This window comes from Balaenoptera acutorostrata, chromosome 17 (assembly GCF_949987535.1).
Source record: "Balaenoptera acutorostrata chromosome 17, mBalAcu1.1, whole genome shotgun sequence".
Lineage (NCBI taxonomy): Eukaryota > Metazoa > Chordata > Mammalia > Artiodactyla > Balaenopteridae > Balaenoptera > Balaenoptera acutorostrata.
Genome location: NC_080080.1, coordinates 28388355 through 28404224, shown reverse-complemented (window position 1 = coordinate 28404224; position 15870 = coordinate 28388355). Strand labels below are relative to the sequence as shown.

Below are 15870 nucleotides of genomic sequence, written 5' to 3'. Positions count from 1 at the left end.
AAAAAGATATTCCATGCAAATGGAAATCAAAAGAAAGCTGGAGTACCAATACTCATATCAGATAAAATAGACTTTAAAATAAAGAATGTTACAAGAGACAAGGAAGGACACTACATAATAATCAAGGGATCAATCCAAGAAGAAGATGTAACAATTATAAATATATATGCACCCAACATAGGAGCACCTCAATACATAAGGCAACTGCTAACAGCTATAAAAGAGGAAATCGACAGTAACACAAGAATAGTGGGGGACTTTAACACCTCACTTACACCAATGGACAGATCATCCAAAATGAAAATAAATAAGGAAACAGAAGCTTTAAATGACACAATAGACCACATAGATTTAACTGATATTTATAGGACATTCCATCCAAAAACAGCAGATTACACTTCCTTCTCAAGTGCGCACGGAACATTCTCCAGGATAGATCACATCTTGGGTCACAAATCAAGCCTCAGTAAATTTAAGAAAATTGAAATCATATCAAGCATCTTTTCTGACCACAATGCTATGAGATTAGAAATGAATTACAGGGAAAAAAAGGTAAAAAACACATAGACATGGAGGCTAAACAATACGTTACTAAATAACCAAGAGATGACTGAAGAAATCAAAGAGGAAATCAAAAAATACCTAGAGACAAATGACAATGAAAACACGATGATCCAAAACCTGTGGGATGCAGCAAAACCAGTTCTAAGAGGGAAGTTTATACCCATACAAGCCTACCTCAAGAAACAAGAAAAATCTCAGATAAACAATCTAACCTTACACCTAAAGGAACTAGAGAAAGAAGAACAAACAAAACCCAAAGTTAGCAGAAGGAAAGAAATCATAAAGATCAGAGCAGAAATAAATGAAATAGAAACAAAGAACACAATAGCAAAGATCAATAAAACTAAAAGCTGGTTCTTTGAGAAGATAAACAAAATTGATAAACCATTAGCCAGACTCATCAAGAAAAAGAGGGAGAGGACTCAAATCAATAAGATTAGAAATGAAAAAGGAGAAGTTACAACAGACACTGCAGAAATACAAAGCATCCTAAGAGACTACTACAAGCAACTCTATGCCAATAAAATGGACAACCTGGAAGAAATGGACAGATTCTGAGAAAGATATAAGCTTCCAAGACTGAACCAAGAAGAAACAGAAAATATGAACAGACCAATCACAAGTAATGAAGTTGAAACTGTGATTAAAAATCTTCCAACAAACAAAAGTCCAGGACCAGATGGCTTCATAGGTGAATTCTATCAGACATTTAGAGAAGAGCTAACACCCATCCTTCTAAAACTCTTCCCAAAAACTGCAGAGGAAGGAACACTCCCAAACTCATTCTATGAGGCCACCATCACCCTGATACCAAAACCAGACAAAGATACTACAAAAAAAGAAACTTACAGACTAATATCACTGATGAATATAGATGCAAAAATCCTCAACAAAAGACTAGCAAACAGAATCTAACAACACATTAAAAGGATCATACACCATGATCAAGTGGGATTTATCCCAGGGATGCAAGGATTCTTCAATATACGCAAATCAATCAATGTGATACACCATATCAACAAATTGAAGAAGAAAAACCATATGATCATCTCAATAGATGCAGAAAAAGCTTCTGACAAAATTCAATACCCATTTATGATAAAAACTCTCCAGAAAGTGGGCATAGAGGGAACCTACCTCAACATAATAAAGGCCATATACGACAAACCCACAGCAAACATCATTCTCAATGGTGAAAAACTGAAAGCATTTCCTCTAAGATCAGGAACAAGACAAGGATGTCCACTCTCACCACTATTATTCAACATAGTTTTGGAAGTCCTAGCCATGGCAATCAGAGAAGAAAAAGAAATAAAAGGAATAAAATTGGAAAAGAAGAAGTAAAACTGTCACTCTTTGCAGATGACATGATACTATATATAGAGAATCCTAAAGATGCCATCAGAAAACTACTAGAGCTAATCAATGAATTTGGTAAAGTTGCAGGATACAAAATTAATGCACAGAAATCTCTTGCATTCCTATACACTAATGATGAAAAATCTGAAAGAGAAATTAAGAAATCACTCCTATTTACCATTGCAACAAAAAGAATAAAATGCCTAGGAATAAACCTACCTAGGGAGACAAAAGACCTGTATGCAGAAAATTAAAAGACACTGATGAAAGAAATTAAAGATGATACCAACAGATGGAGAGATATACCATGTTCTTGAATTGGAAGAATCAATACTGTGAAAATGATTATATTATCCAAAGCAATCTACAGATTCAATGCAATCCCTATCAAATTACCAATGGCATTTTTTACGGAACTAGAACAAAAAATCTTAAAATTTGTACAGAGACACAAAAAACCCTTAATAGCCAAAGCAGTCTTGAGGGAAAAAAACGGGACTGGAGGAATCAGACTCCCTGACTTCAGACTATACTACAAAGCTACAGTAATCAAGACAATATGGTACTGGCACAAAAACAGAAACATAGATCAATGGAACAAGATAGAAAGCCCAGAGATAAACCCACGCACCTATGGTCAACTAATCTATGACACAGGAGGCAAGGATATACAAGGGAAAAAAGACAGTCTCTTCAATAAGTGGTGCTGGGGGGCTTCCCTGGTGGCGCAGTGGTTGAGAATCTGCCTGCTAATGCAGGGGACATGGGTTCGAGCCCTGGTCTGGGAAGATCCCACATGCCACGGAGCAACTAGGCCCGTGAGCCATAACTACTGAGCCTGCACATCTGGAGCCTGTGCTCCACAACAAGAGAGGCTGCGATAGTGAGAGGCCCGTGCACCGCGATGAAGAGTGGCCCCCGCTTGCCAGAACTAGAGAAAGCCCTCGCACAGAAACGAAGACCCAACACAGACAAAAATAAATAAATAAATTAATTAATTAAAAAAAAAAAAAAGAAGAACCTCTACTTTGCTGCAGCTGTGAGGAAGAGCGAATATTTAAAGAAAATAAAATAAAATAAGTGGTGCTGGGAAAACTGGACAGCTACATGTAAAAGAATGAAATTAGGACACTCCCTAACACCGTACACAAAAATAAACTCAAAATCGATCAGAGACCTAAATGTAAGACCGGACACTATAAAACTCTTAGAGGAAAACATAGGAAGAACACTCTGACATAAATCACAGCAAGATCTTTTTTGATCCACCTCTTAGAGTAATGGAAATAAAAACAAAAATAAACAAATGGGACCTAATGAAACTTCAAAGCTTTTACACAGCAAAGGAAACCATAAACAAGATGAAAATACAACCCTCAGAATGGGAGAAAATATTTGCAAATGAATCAACGGACAAAGGATTAATCTCCAAAATATATAAACAGCTCATGCAGCTCAATATTAAAGAAACAAACAACCCAATCCAAAAATGGGCAGAAGATCTAAATAGACATTTCTCCAAAGAAGACATAGAGATGGCCAAGAAGCACATGAAAAGCTGCTCCACATGACTAATTATTAGAGAAATGCAAATCAAAACTACAATGAGGTATCACCTCACACCAGTTAGAATGGGCATCGTCAGAAAATCTACAAACAACAAATGCTGGAGAGGGTGTGGAGAAAAGGGAACCCTCTTGCACTGTTGGTGGGAATGTAAATTGATACAGCCACTATGGAGAACAGTATGGAGGTTCCTTAAAAAACTAAAAATAGAATTACCATATGATCCAGCAATCCCACTACCAGGTATATACCCTGAGAAAACCATAATTCAAAAAGACACATGCACCCCAATGTTTATTGCAGCACTATTTACAATAGCCAGGTCATGGAAGCAACCTAAATGCCCACCGACAGACGAATGGATAAAGAAGATGTGGTGTATATATATACAATGGAATATTACTCAGCCATAAAAAGGAACAAAATTGGGTCATTTGTTGAGACGTGGATGGATCTAGAGACTGTCATACAGAGTGAAGCAAGTCAGAAAGAGAAAAACAAATATCGTACAGTAACGCATGTATATGGAACCTAGAAAAATGGTACAGATGAACTGGTTTGCAGGGCAGAAGTTGAGACACAGGTGTAGAGAACAAATGTATGGACACCAAGGGGAGAAAGCCGTGGGGGGGTGGGGGGGTGATGAATTGGGCGATTGGGACTGACATGTATACACTGATGTGTATAAAACTGATGAGTAATAAGAACCTGCAGTATAAAAAAATAAATAAAATAAAATTAAAAAATTAAAAAAAAGAGCTGTAAATAGTCTCCTCAAAATAAATAAATAAATAAATAAATAAAATAAATTATTTTATTTCCTATGGAAACTTTGCAATAGAAGAAAAATATACTGACCAGTCCACACTGCTTATCTACAGTATTTCAAATGCAGTCATGAACTTTAATTCTAGATTTTCAATCTTTTGATTTAAGTTGGAATTAGTACCCCAAATCATGATATCAATGAGTGAACTGATAAAACCAAGCTTCTGGCTCTAAAATGTGACCCTATCCACATCCCTCTCCTAGCTATGCATAGCAGTAAACTATTTCCTCTTCATACTACTTCTGCATCTTATCCTTACTTCCGCTGTGACATTATCAATTTATTTGTGTGTGTGGCTACAAAGCATGCAGCAGTATTCAATAAATGTTTTTTGAAGAAAAATAAATCTTTCTTATTCAGTAAAATTATCTCAACAAACCAGACTCATACTTGTACCTGAAGAATAAAAAGATCCTATCAAGAATGTAAAGCCAACTCCAAAGAGTAAGAACAAGCTTTAAACAACTGTTATCCATTGTATAAACATACTGATTAAGCCTTCTGCTGGCTGCTAGGATTACAGAAATATAAGAAAGACCCACAGCCTAGACCAAGTGTTGGCAAACTATAGCCCATGAGCCAAATTAGCCTGTTGTTTTTGTAAATAAAGTTTTATTGGAACACAGCCACACTCATTGTTTACATATTGTGAATTGCTGTTTTCACATTACTACAGCAAAACTGAGCACCTGTGACATAAGACTGTCTGGTCCATAAACCCTATTACATTTATTATCTGGTCCCGTGCAGAAGAAGTTTGCCAACCCCTGGCCTAGTAGAAATTCAAAGTCCATGCAGATCTGAGAGCCAATGGTTTGAATATCCCTGGGGGAACAAAGGGAGGACATCAGGGCAAGCTTCCTAGATGAAATGGTTAGCTGAAACTCAAGTGAAGACTGGGAAGCAGCCTGACACACAAGTAAGAGAGAATGTTTCAGGTAGAGTAAATTATGTGGGAAAAGGGCTGGAGGGAAAAGGATACAGGGCATGTTTCAGTAACTGCAAGAGTTTAGTACTGTTAGAATGTAGTGTACAAAGTGGTGAAAGACAAGCCTGGAGAAAAGGGCATTATAAGCTGCATTTGCCAAGGTGAGGAGTTTGTATTTTTTAAACAAATATATCACTTTATGCTTATACTTGCCAGGAAAATCAAAATCAAACAAACACACACACACAAAAAACCCCACCTCTGGAAGAATATACAAGAAACTAATAAAAAGAAATTAAGGAGGGGGGCTTCCCTGGTGGCGCAGTGGTTAAGAATCCGCCTGCCAATGCAGGGGACACGGGTTCAAGCCCTGGTCCGGGAAGATCCCACATGCCGCGGAGCAACTAAGCCTGTGCGCCACAACTACTGAGCCTGCGCTCTAGAGCCCGTGAGCCACAAATACTGAGCCCGCATGCCACAACTACTGAAGCCCACGTGCCTAGAGCCCATGCTCCGCAACAAGAGAAGCCACCACAACGAGAAGCCCATGCACCGCAACGAAGAGTAACCCCCGTTCGCCACAACTAGAGAAAGCCCATGCACAGCAATGAAGACCCAATGCAGCCAAAAATAAATATATTTAAAAAAAAAAAAAAAAAAAAGAAGTTACGGAGGGAAAAGGGGTACTGAACACAGGACAGATAAAACTGGGATCAGAGAGACTTTACTAAATACCTTTTTAAGTTTCTTGTTTTTTAAATCACATGAATGCATTACCTATTCTAAAATTACATATTAAAAAGTGTGGATTTTGTCATAAAGGAAATATTTAAGGAATTTAAATGAGAAGTGATAAGATTAAACAAGCAAACTGTATAGATTATTCTGTAGATGCAACACAAAGGAAAGCTGGAAGGAGCAGAGAGTAGTCAGGAAGCTATTGACAGACCACTGATTACTTAAAGCAAATACATTAACAATGTATTGTGGAGCTTACAACATATGAAGAAGTATAAAATGTATGACAATAGCCAGAGGATGGAAAAGGAAGTAAAAGGAATTATAATATCATAAGATTTTTACATTTTTTAAAAGTGGAATAACATTAATTAGAGGCAAAGTAGGATAAATTAAGGATGAGTACTACAATCTCTACATTAACCATTAAAAATAATAACAATACAAACAGGTTTAAATAAAAAGCCAAAGGAGAAAATTAAGTGGAATTTTAAGAAAAAAAATTTTTTAAAAGAAAAACTGTGATGAATTTAAAAAAACAGTTAGGAAGAGACACAAAGGAACAAAGAGCAGATGGGACAAAATGGAAAGAATTAGCAAACGGTAACATAAACCCAACCATATCAGTAATTACATTAAATATAAATGTACTAAGCCAATTAAAGGACAAAGATTGTCATTCTGGATAAAAAACAAGACCCAACTATATGCTCTTTACAAGAGACACACTTTAAAAATAACAACACTGACAAACTAAAAGAAAAAGGAAAGAAAAAGACAAATACTAATTAAACAAACAAAAAAAGCCAGGACAGCTATATTAATATCAGAAGACTTCAAGATAAATTATTCCCAGAGTCCAGAGATAAAGAGGGATATTTTATAATGCTAAAAGGACGTTGCATAGCAGACAAAACAATCCTATTGATAAAATGTCTGCACCCAATTAACATACTTAAAAATACATAAAGCAAAAATTAACTAAAAGGAAAAAACAGATAAATCCACTGTCATAGGATTAACTACTCACATAGAAAAAGCAGTTACATCAATATTGAGATATAAAACACATCAGAGTAGTTGCCTGTTGGTAAGAGTGGAGGGGAGTAAGTAAATTTAAGTAACAAGAATAAGGGGAAAAATTAAAATTGAATTAAACAAAATGAAGCCTTACATAAACTGATGATAGGATTCCATATATTAAAGGTATGTGTACCTCAATTCTCCAGACATTAGATGAAAAGGGAAAATTAAGTAACAAATTTATTGGAAAATCCTAGTATCACAAATTTTTTTCTTACCAGCATCACTGTTAAATTCATAATTCTTCCAAGGTTATCAACGTAGTAGACACTGTCTTGATACCATGAATCACAGTGTAGGTAATTATACATTCCAAAAGCATGCATGTGTTCCAGTGTATACTGATCATCTCGAAGTTTTACTTCTGCCACAGCTGAAATATAAGAAAAATAAACAAACATCAAGAGTTCTGCCTCAGATTGTTCTTTTCTGCAGAATGCCAACAAGGCAAAAAAATCACAGAATACTGATTACCAAGGCCTTCAGGACAATTCACTATATTTTTCATTTCAAAAACAATTTCTGGGCCCCTACTAGGCACTGTGTGCAGAGGATAAACAGTGAGTAACACTGACAAGGCCCCTGCCCTTACAGAACTCAGAATACAGTGGCCAGAGGAGATAGAGCTCTTCATACCACACTCTTTTCTTTTAGGTACCTCTTCCTTGTAATTATAAATAAAAAGAACAGAGAAATCATAAAATTGAAAGATTTCCTGTTTTCTGGGCAAATATTAAGTATACTTTATAATGTGTGCGCTTTTTAAAAAGCTCTACCTCTATCACCTCGTTCATTTTTTTACCACACATTAAGAAATAAAGAGAATGTTTTTATTATCCCATAAAATAATTATGGAAATAAATGTAAGTGCAAATGGTGACTTCTCTAATGCTATACCACATCTTTCCCAAGAATACAGAACAAAACAGTGATCATATCTGCAACAGAAACAAGGTTTCTTATTTAAAGAACAGTGTTTTTTTCCACCAGGGCATTGGAAGCTCCCATAACTTTATTTTACTTTTTCCCAGCTTTATTGAGATGTAATTGGCGTATGACATTGTATAAGTTTAAGGTACACAACATAATGATTTGATATAAGTATTTATTGTGTAATGATTATCAAAATAAGTTTACTTAACACATCCATCACCTCATAGTTACAACTGTTCTTCTCGTTATAAGAACTTTTAAGATCTACTCTCTTAGCTGCTTCCATAATTTTACGTTTCCTTTTTTTAAAAAAATTATTTATTTATTTTATTTTTGGCTGCGTTGGGTCCTCATTGCTGCGCGCGGGCCTTCTCTAGTTGTGGCGAGCGGGGGTTACTTTTCGTGGCAGTGCTCGGGCTTCTCATTGCGGTGGCTTCTCTTGTTGCAGAGCACGGGGTCTACGCGCACGGGCCTCAGTAGTTGTGGCACGCAGGCTCAGTAGTTGTGGCGCACGGGCTTAGTTGCTCCGCGGCATGTGGGATCTTCCCGGACCAGGGCTCAAACCCTGGCGGATTCTTAACCACTGCGCCACCAGGGAAGTCCTGCTTCCGTAATTTTAAATCTGCCAAGCATGATATCTGCCTCCCACTCCTCCTTCCCTTCTATGTAGAGAGAAACTTATAGTTCAGGGCTGCCAGTGACCTAGAATTAATTTCTGCTCCAACAGGAAATACATAAGTAGACTATGCTGGGCCAATATTTTACCTTAACTATGAAACTCACCTTACTGTATTCTGATTGCAAGTATTTTCATCTTTTTTTCCCAAATGCTCACCTGTTCGTACTTCTATTACCTGCCTTGAGTCCTGGCTGACTTACATTTATTCATTCATTTATTCAGCAAATATTTTAATAGGCACAAAGGATACAATGATGAGAAAAGAGCACAGAATCTACCTGCTTAACACTTATGATCCAGTGGGGAAATGGACGTTAGTCAAATAAATAAATATATAATTAAACTGTAATAAATGTTATAAAGAAAAATTATTGGATACTATGAGAACAAATAACACTGGAAGCTGATCTACTTGGGGAGAGTAAAGAAGCCTTTAAAAAATTCGAGCCAAGCTACAAAGGACAAGGTAGAGTTAACTTAAGAAACATCCCTATACACACACACACACACACACACACACACACACACACACACACACACACACACTACTTATCACAGGCAAAATGAGAGCAGGCGAAAGTAGAAGGAAACACTTGTGTGCAAAAAACTAAAAGTCAGCCAGACTGGCTGAAATACAGAGCAACAAGGAGAACTGCAAAGGAAAGGCAACAGATGAAAAAAGCTAGAGAACTGGGCAGAAGCTGGATCACAAAAGGCCTTGCCTTTATTTATCTTTGTTGATAAACTCAATGTAATAAGAGCTCATTTAAGAACTTTTAACTGGGAGAGTAAAGTCCAGATTCGAATGTATAAAAGGTTACTTATAGGGACTTCCCTGGTGGCGCAGTGGTTAAGAATCTGCCTGCCAGTGCAGGGGACACGGGTTCGAGCCTTGGTCCAGGAAGATCCCACATGCCGCGGACCAACTAAGCCCACGCGCCACAACTACTGAGCCTGTGCTCCAGAGCCCGCGAGCCACAACTACTGAGCCTGCATGCCACAACTGCTAAAGCCTGCGTGCCTAGAGCCCGTGCTCTGCAACAAGAGAAGCCACTGCAATGAGTAGCCCTCGTGCCGCAATGAAGAGTAGCCCCCGCTTGCCGCAACTAGAGAAAGCCCGCGTGCAGCAACGAAGAGCCAATGCAGCCAAAAATAAAAATATATATACATTAAAAAAATAAAAATAAAAAGGTTACTTATAACTACCTATGGAAAACACACCAGAGCAAAGCAAAGTAAACCCAGGAAGATCCACCAGGAAGCTACTGCAGTCATCCAGGTAAAGGATGGTTGAAATTTGGAGACCTATCAGAGGTTAAATCATTATAACTTGGTGATGGATTTGATAGAGGCTGAGGAAATTATTACATGACTCAAGGAAGTGTTTATTTTATAAGGAAGTTAAAAATACATATTCACTGATAAGAAGGGAAACAATCATTAATTCTTGTTTTTCTAGCACCACTGTGTGGATTAAACTCGATACTGCAGGAAGTGTACGTGGTAACAGAATGGTCCAAAGCAGTAATATTAGGCAATGATACAACAAATACATTTCCTTCATATTTGTGCCAAAGACCCCTGAGCAAACCTGAACAAGCCAGAGACTTCTTAGCCCTCTGCCTTGGTACAACACCTCGTCTGTAACTGTACTGATTCTGGAAAACCATTATTAGGAAACCATGAAATAGTCTGGTGCTGCATTCTGACAAGATTAATTTATGTAGGTTATTAGGACACAAATGAAGGGCACATTACATACTTGCTATTTTGCAAGAGCTGACAGTGCTCAGAAAAAGGCCACCTCTTTGGCCCCAAATGAGAAAGGAAAAGTTATTGCATTTACCATGTCAATCAACTTGAGTATAAAAGGGCAGGCAGAGAAAAATGAAAGGAGAAAAGCAATGTCCAGAATGTGACAGAGCTTAACCACTGATGGGGCTCTTTTGTAAAGCCTAAGGGAGGGGTGAACAGCAGGGAGTATCCAATCCAGCTTGATCTTTGAAATGACTGAAGAAGAGGAACCTCTTTAACAGAGGGCTAAGAAGCCATTGTAGTAAAATATTTTATTAGTTAACATTATCTTGCATTAGAAATAAAACAGCTTTGCTGAAAAAGCCTTCTCTCTTATTCTATGAAAAAGAACTTAGGGCCTAACAAGAAGGGAATCTCCCTTAATCTTTACCTAAATTTCTTATAAAACATGCATGGAACCTCAAAAACTTATAGTTTTTCATTCACAAATTATTTATTATTATTATTATTTTAAATAAATTTATTTATTTATTTTTGGCAGTGTTGGGTCTTCGTTTCTGTGCGAGGGCTTTCTCCAGTTGCAGCGAGCGGGGGCCACTCTTCACTGAGGTGCACGGGCCTCTCACTATCGCGGCCTCTCTTGTTGCGGAGCACAGGCTCCAGACGCGCAGGCTCAGTAGTTGTGGCTCACGGGCCCAGTTGCTCCGCGGCATGTGGGATCCTCCCAGACCAGGGCTCGAACCTGTGTCCCCTGCATTAGCAGGCGGATTCTCAACCACTGCTCCACCAGGGAAGCCCACAAATTATTTATTGAATGTCCACTACGTGCCAGACATGGTGCTTGGCATTGGGCAAATACTGGTAAATAAAACAGACATGATCCCTGTCCTAATGGTGCTAACAATGGCCACAATTACTGCTTCTTGTCCTTTCAAAATACAGAATTAGGTTGAACCAAATGAAATTGTCAATATTCAACTCTTTTGACACCAACTGAATATGATTCAATCTAATACTTACATAAGCACAGTATTTTCTTAAAAGGAGGGGAAGGAGCAAAGAACGTTAACTCACAAAGGTCACTTCTTAGACCATTTATCTTCTAAAAATGATCAGTTAAGTCTTCTGTTCACCTAGTTACTGAGTTTGCTCTTTGCATATAAAGATGTAAAAAAGCAAGAGTACAGGTTTGTATAACTAGTTCTGAAGCAAAATGTACAGAACAAGGCAGGGCTAGAATTCGCAGCATTGCTCCCACTACTCTTCTATACCATGCTTCTGCACCGTAACACATCGATCTGCTTCTCTTCCCCAAATTTTCCTCCAGAAGAATAGGCATGAATTTTATAGTAAACTTACATAAATAAGTTACATGGCTCTTCTCTCTCTTTATTCCAATTATAGCCTAAACCTTCGCCAGCTTTTATTCTCCCTGCCCTGAAGAAACAGCCCAGAGACCACAAAGTGCATTAGAAAAAGCAGGAGCTTTAGGGTCAGGTTAGCCACTGATGGCTAAGGTTAAGTTACCTAACTTTCTACCCTGATTCCTCACTTGTAATAAAAGTTAATAATACTTATCCTATGAAATTATTGACAAGTTTAAATTATGTGAAGTATTTGCTATGTGACGCCTAAGAAGGAGAGTAAGTGTTAATCTCCCGGTTCCTCTTCTCCCTTCCAAGGCTAATTCTCACACAGCTGTTTATTCCATTCTCTCCTGCCTCTTCTAGGCCTTTCCTCAGGTTATCTCCTCTCCACTGGCCCCTTCTCCTCCACTTATATGCTGAAAACTTCCCCACTCTCAAAACACATGAAAACGATTTCCTCTTCTTTGCTCTGCACTCAAAGCAGAGCTCTCTCCCACCCTGTACTTCTCAAACTTCTCTAAAAAACAATCTACACTCCCATTTTCTCATTACCCTCATTAACCCATTTTAATTTTGTTTTTAGCTCTACTACTCTATAGAAATTATTTTTCCCTTAAAAATATGTATTGAGCAGCCAAGATGGAATAATAGTAATCAGATTTATCCCTCCCTCAGAAACAACCAGTAAGACAAAATAAAATGAACCAGACAAAATTACGTGAAACAATAATTTTCAAGACACAAGACAACAGGCAATAAAGGATAGTGATCCTTAAGAGATGAGAAACAAATGAGGTGAGCTCTACTACTGCCCCAGCTTAGTGCCACGAGTGAGTTTCCAGCCCACAGCACAAAGAGGGGAAAGTGAGGTAGAACCTGACCAACTCCCTGGGTTGAGGAATCTGAGCTGAAAGTCTGGGGAGACCAAGACAGCTACAGTTCATCGGACAGAGTACCAGAGAAGAGAGAGCCATAGAGAGAGAGAGCTCCAGAGATCTGCAGAGGGTCTCTCTCAAATATTCAGCAGAGAACTAATGGCATATGTCTGAAGAAACTACCCCAGACCAGGGAAAGAACCATCTGAACGGATTAGAGGGAACAGTGTTGGGTACTCACACAAGGCTGGGAGCTGTCACTGTTCCCACTAGGCAGACCAGAGAAAACTTCAAATTCATAGGCAGAGTACACAGAAAAGTCTTGTCTCAGTGGTAAGGAATAATCAGCCATAGACTGAGCATTGCTCCAGACAAGGCTAAAAAATCATAAAAGCAAGACCCATTGGCATTAATCTAATTAATCCAAGTAACTCAACTGCATCACAGAACAAAGTTCAAGAAGATTTATAAGGATACAAAAATGTGTTATAGGGCTTCCCTGGTGGCGCAGTGGTTGGGAGTCTGCCTGCCAATGCAGGGGACACGGGTTCGAGCCCTGGTCTGGGAAGATCCCACAGGCCGCGGAGCGGCTGGGCCCGTGAGCCACAGTTACTGAGCCTGCGCGTCTGGAGCCTGTGCTCCGCAACAAGAGAGGCCGCGATAGTGAAAGGCCCGTGCACTGCGATGAAGAGTGGCCCCCACTTGCCGCAACTAGAGAAAGCCCTCGCACAGAAACAAAGACCCAACACAGCCAAAAATAAATAAATAAATAAATAAATAAAAGTTATTAAAAAAAAAAAAAATGTCTTATACCCAATAGGGTAAAATTCACAACTTTTTGCATCCAAAGATTACCAGGCATGCAAAGAGGAAAGAAAACAAAACCCACAATGAGAATACCCAATCAACAGAAGCCAACACATAACTGACACAGAAGTTATAATTAGCAGAACAATACATTAAAATGTTTTAAAACATTAAAACATTAAACATTAAAATGTTTAATTAAATTAAACATTAAATTAAAAAAATTAAAATATTTATTAAAGTACATTCCAAATGTTCAAAATGACAACCAGAGACACGAAAGGTATTAAAAATCATTTAAATCAAACTTCTAGAAATGAAAACTACAATATCTAAGATGAAAAATACACTAGATGGAATTAATGACAGAATAGACATTGCAAAAGAAAATATTAGTGAAATTAAAGGCATGAAAATAGAAACTATCCAAAATAAAACAGATTTAAGGGACTCCCCTGGCGGTCCAGTGGTTAAGACTCCCATGCTTTCACTGCAGTGGGCACAGGTTCAATCCCTGGTCGGGGAACTAAGATCCTGCATGCCGTGCAGCAGGGCCAAAAAAACAAACAAAAAAACCCAAAGAAAGATTAAAAAAAAAAAAACAGAAAAAAATAAAAAGAGCATTAATGAGCTGGGGTTAACTTTCAGTAATCTAAAAATGGGTAACTAGATTCCTCAAAGGAGAAAACAGAGAAGAAAAGAAAAAAAAAAAAAAAACTGGAAGAAATAATGGCTGAAAACTTTCCAAACTTGATGAAAACTATAAACCCATGGATCTAGGAAGTTCAACAAACCCCAAGCACAAGAATCATGAGGAAAACCACATCAACACACAACATAATCAAACTGCTCTAAACCAATATGAAAGAGAAAAGTCTTAAAAGCAGCCAGAGAAGAAAAAGATATTATTTATAAAAGAACAAAGATAGGCTAACATCTCATCAGAAACAATACAAGTAATAAGACAAGGGGTAACATCTTTAAAGTACTGAAAGCAAAAAACTGTTAACCTAGAATTCTGCACATAGCAAAAATATCTTTTGAAAATCAAGGCAAAATAAAAATGTTTTCAGACATAACAAAAGCTGAAATATTTCATCACCAGAAGACCCACACTGTAAGAAGTATTAAAAGTCCTTCAGGCGGAGGAAAATTATACAGATAAAAATATGGATCTACATAAAGGAATGAAGAGCACCAGAAATGTAAATATATAAGATTTTTTTAATTAACTATTTAAACAAAAATAACAATGTATTACAAGTTTATAGTAATATGTAAAAGTAAAATGCACAACAATAGCATAAAGGAGAGAAATGGAAGTATACTTTTGTAAAGTTCTTATACTACACATGAAATAGTACAATATCATTTGAATGCACCATGTAATAATTTAAAGATGTATACTATAAACCCTAAAATAACAAAACAAAGAGCTATAGCTAATAAGCCAACAAATGTGATAAAAATGGATTCTTAAAAATATTCAATCCAAAAGAAGGCAGAAAAGCAGGAAACTTCCATCTTCCCAAAGACTAAATGGGACCAACAGACTACCAATAGCAAGATGAAAGACCCAAACCTAACAAAATCAATAAACACATTAAATGTAAACAGCCTAATCACAAGATAAAGATGATCAGTTTAAATTAAAAAGACCCAACTATTTTTGCCAAAAAGAAATGTATGTTATCAACACAACATTGTAATCAACTATACTTCAATAAAATAAATTTTAAAAAAAGAAAGAAATGCATGTTAAATACTAAGACATAAATAGGTTAAAAGTAAAAGACTGAAAGATATATATATATACACTATGGTAACATTAATTAGAAGAAAGCTGAAGTGACTATTTTACTATCAAACAGGAGAATTCAGGGCAGACTATCACCAAGGATATAAAGGTTATTTCATAATGATAAAGTGGTCAATTTATCAAAGAACATAATAATCAATAATGTTGATGCAACATAAAATATATGAAGCAAAAACTGACAGAACTGTAAGGAAGAAGAGAAAAATCCACAATTACAGCCAGAGATTTCAAAACCTCTCTCTCATGCAACAAGAATAAATTCAAAGTAATTATGCTGAGTAAGAGAAGCCAGACAAAAAAGTACATACTGTGTAATTCTATGTATATAAAACTTTAGAAAATACAAATGAATCTACAGTGACAGATCAGTTGTTGCTTAGGGACTGAGAGGGGAGAGGGAGGAACAGAGGGCCAGTTACAGAAAGGCACAAGGGAACTTCTGGGGATGGTAGCTAAGTTTAATATCTTGATTGTGGTGATGACTTCATGAGTGTATATGAACACATGTCAAAACTTATCAAACTAGGGCTTCCCTGGTGGCGCAGTGGTTGAGAATCTGCCTGCCAAT

The 15870-nt window shown here is 37.3% G+C and overlaps 1 protein-coding gene across 2 annotated transcripts in view; it reads right to left on the bottom strand.

Moving 5' to 3' along the window:
- The window catches only part of NUDCD1 (NudC domain containing 1), an 86423-nt gene that overhangs the window by 66740 nt on the left and 3813 nt on the right, over positions 1 to 15870 (bottom strand). For both annotated transcript variants that reach the window (XM_007188779.3, XM_007188780.2), the window contains exon 2: positions 7286 to 7440. In XM_007188779.3, the coding sequence (XP_007188841.2) occupies positions 7286 to 7440 (155 nt within the window). The remainder of the gene's footprint in view (positions 1 to 7285; positions 7441 to 15870) is intronic.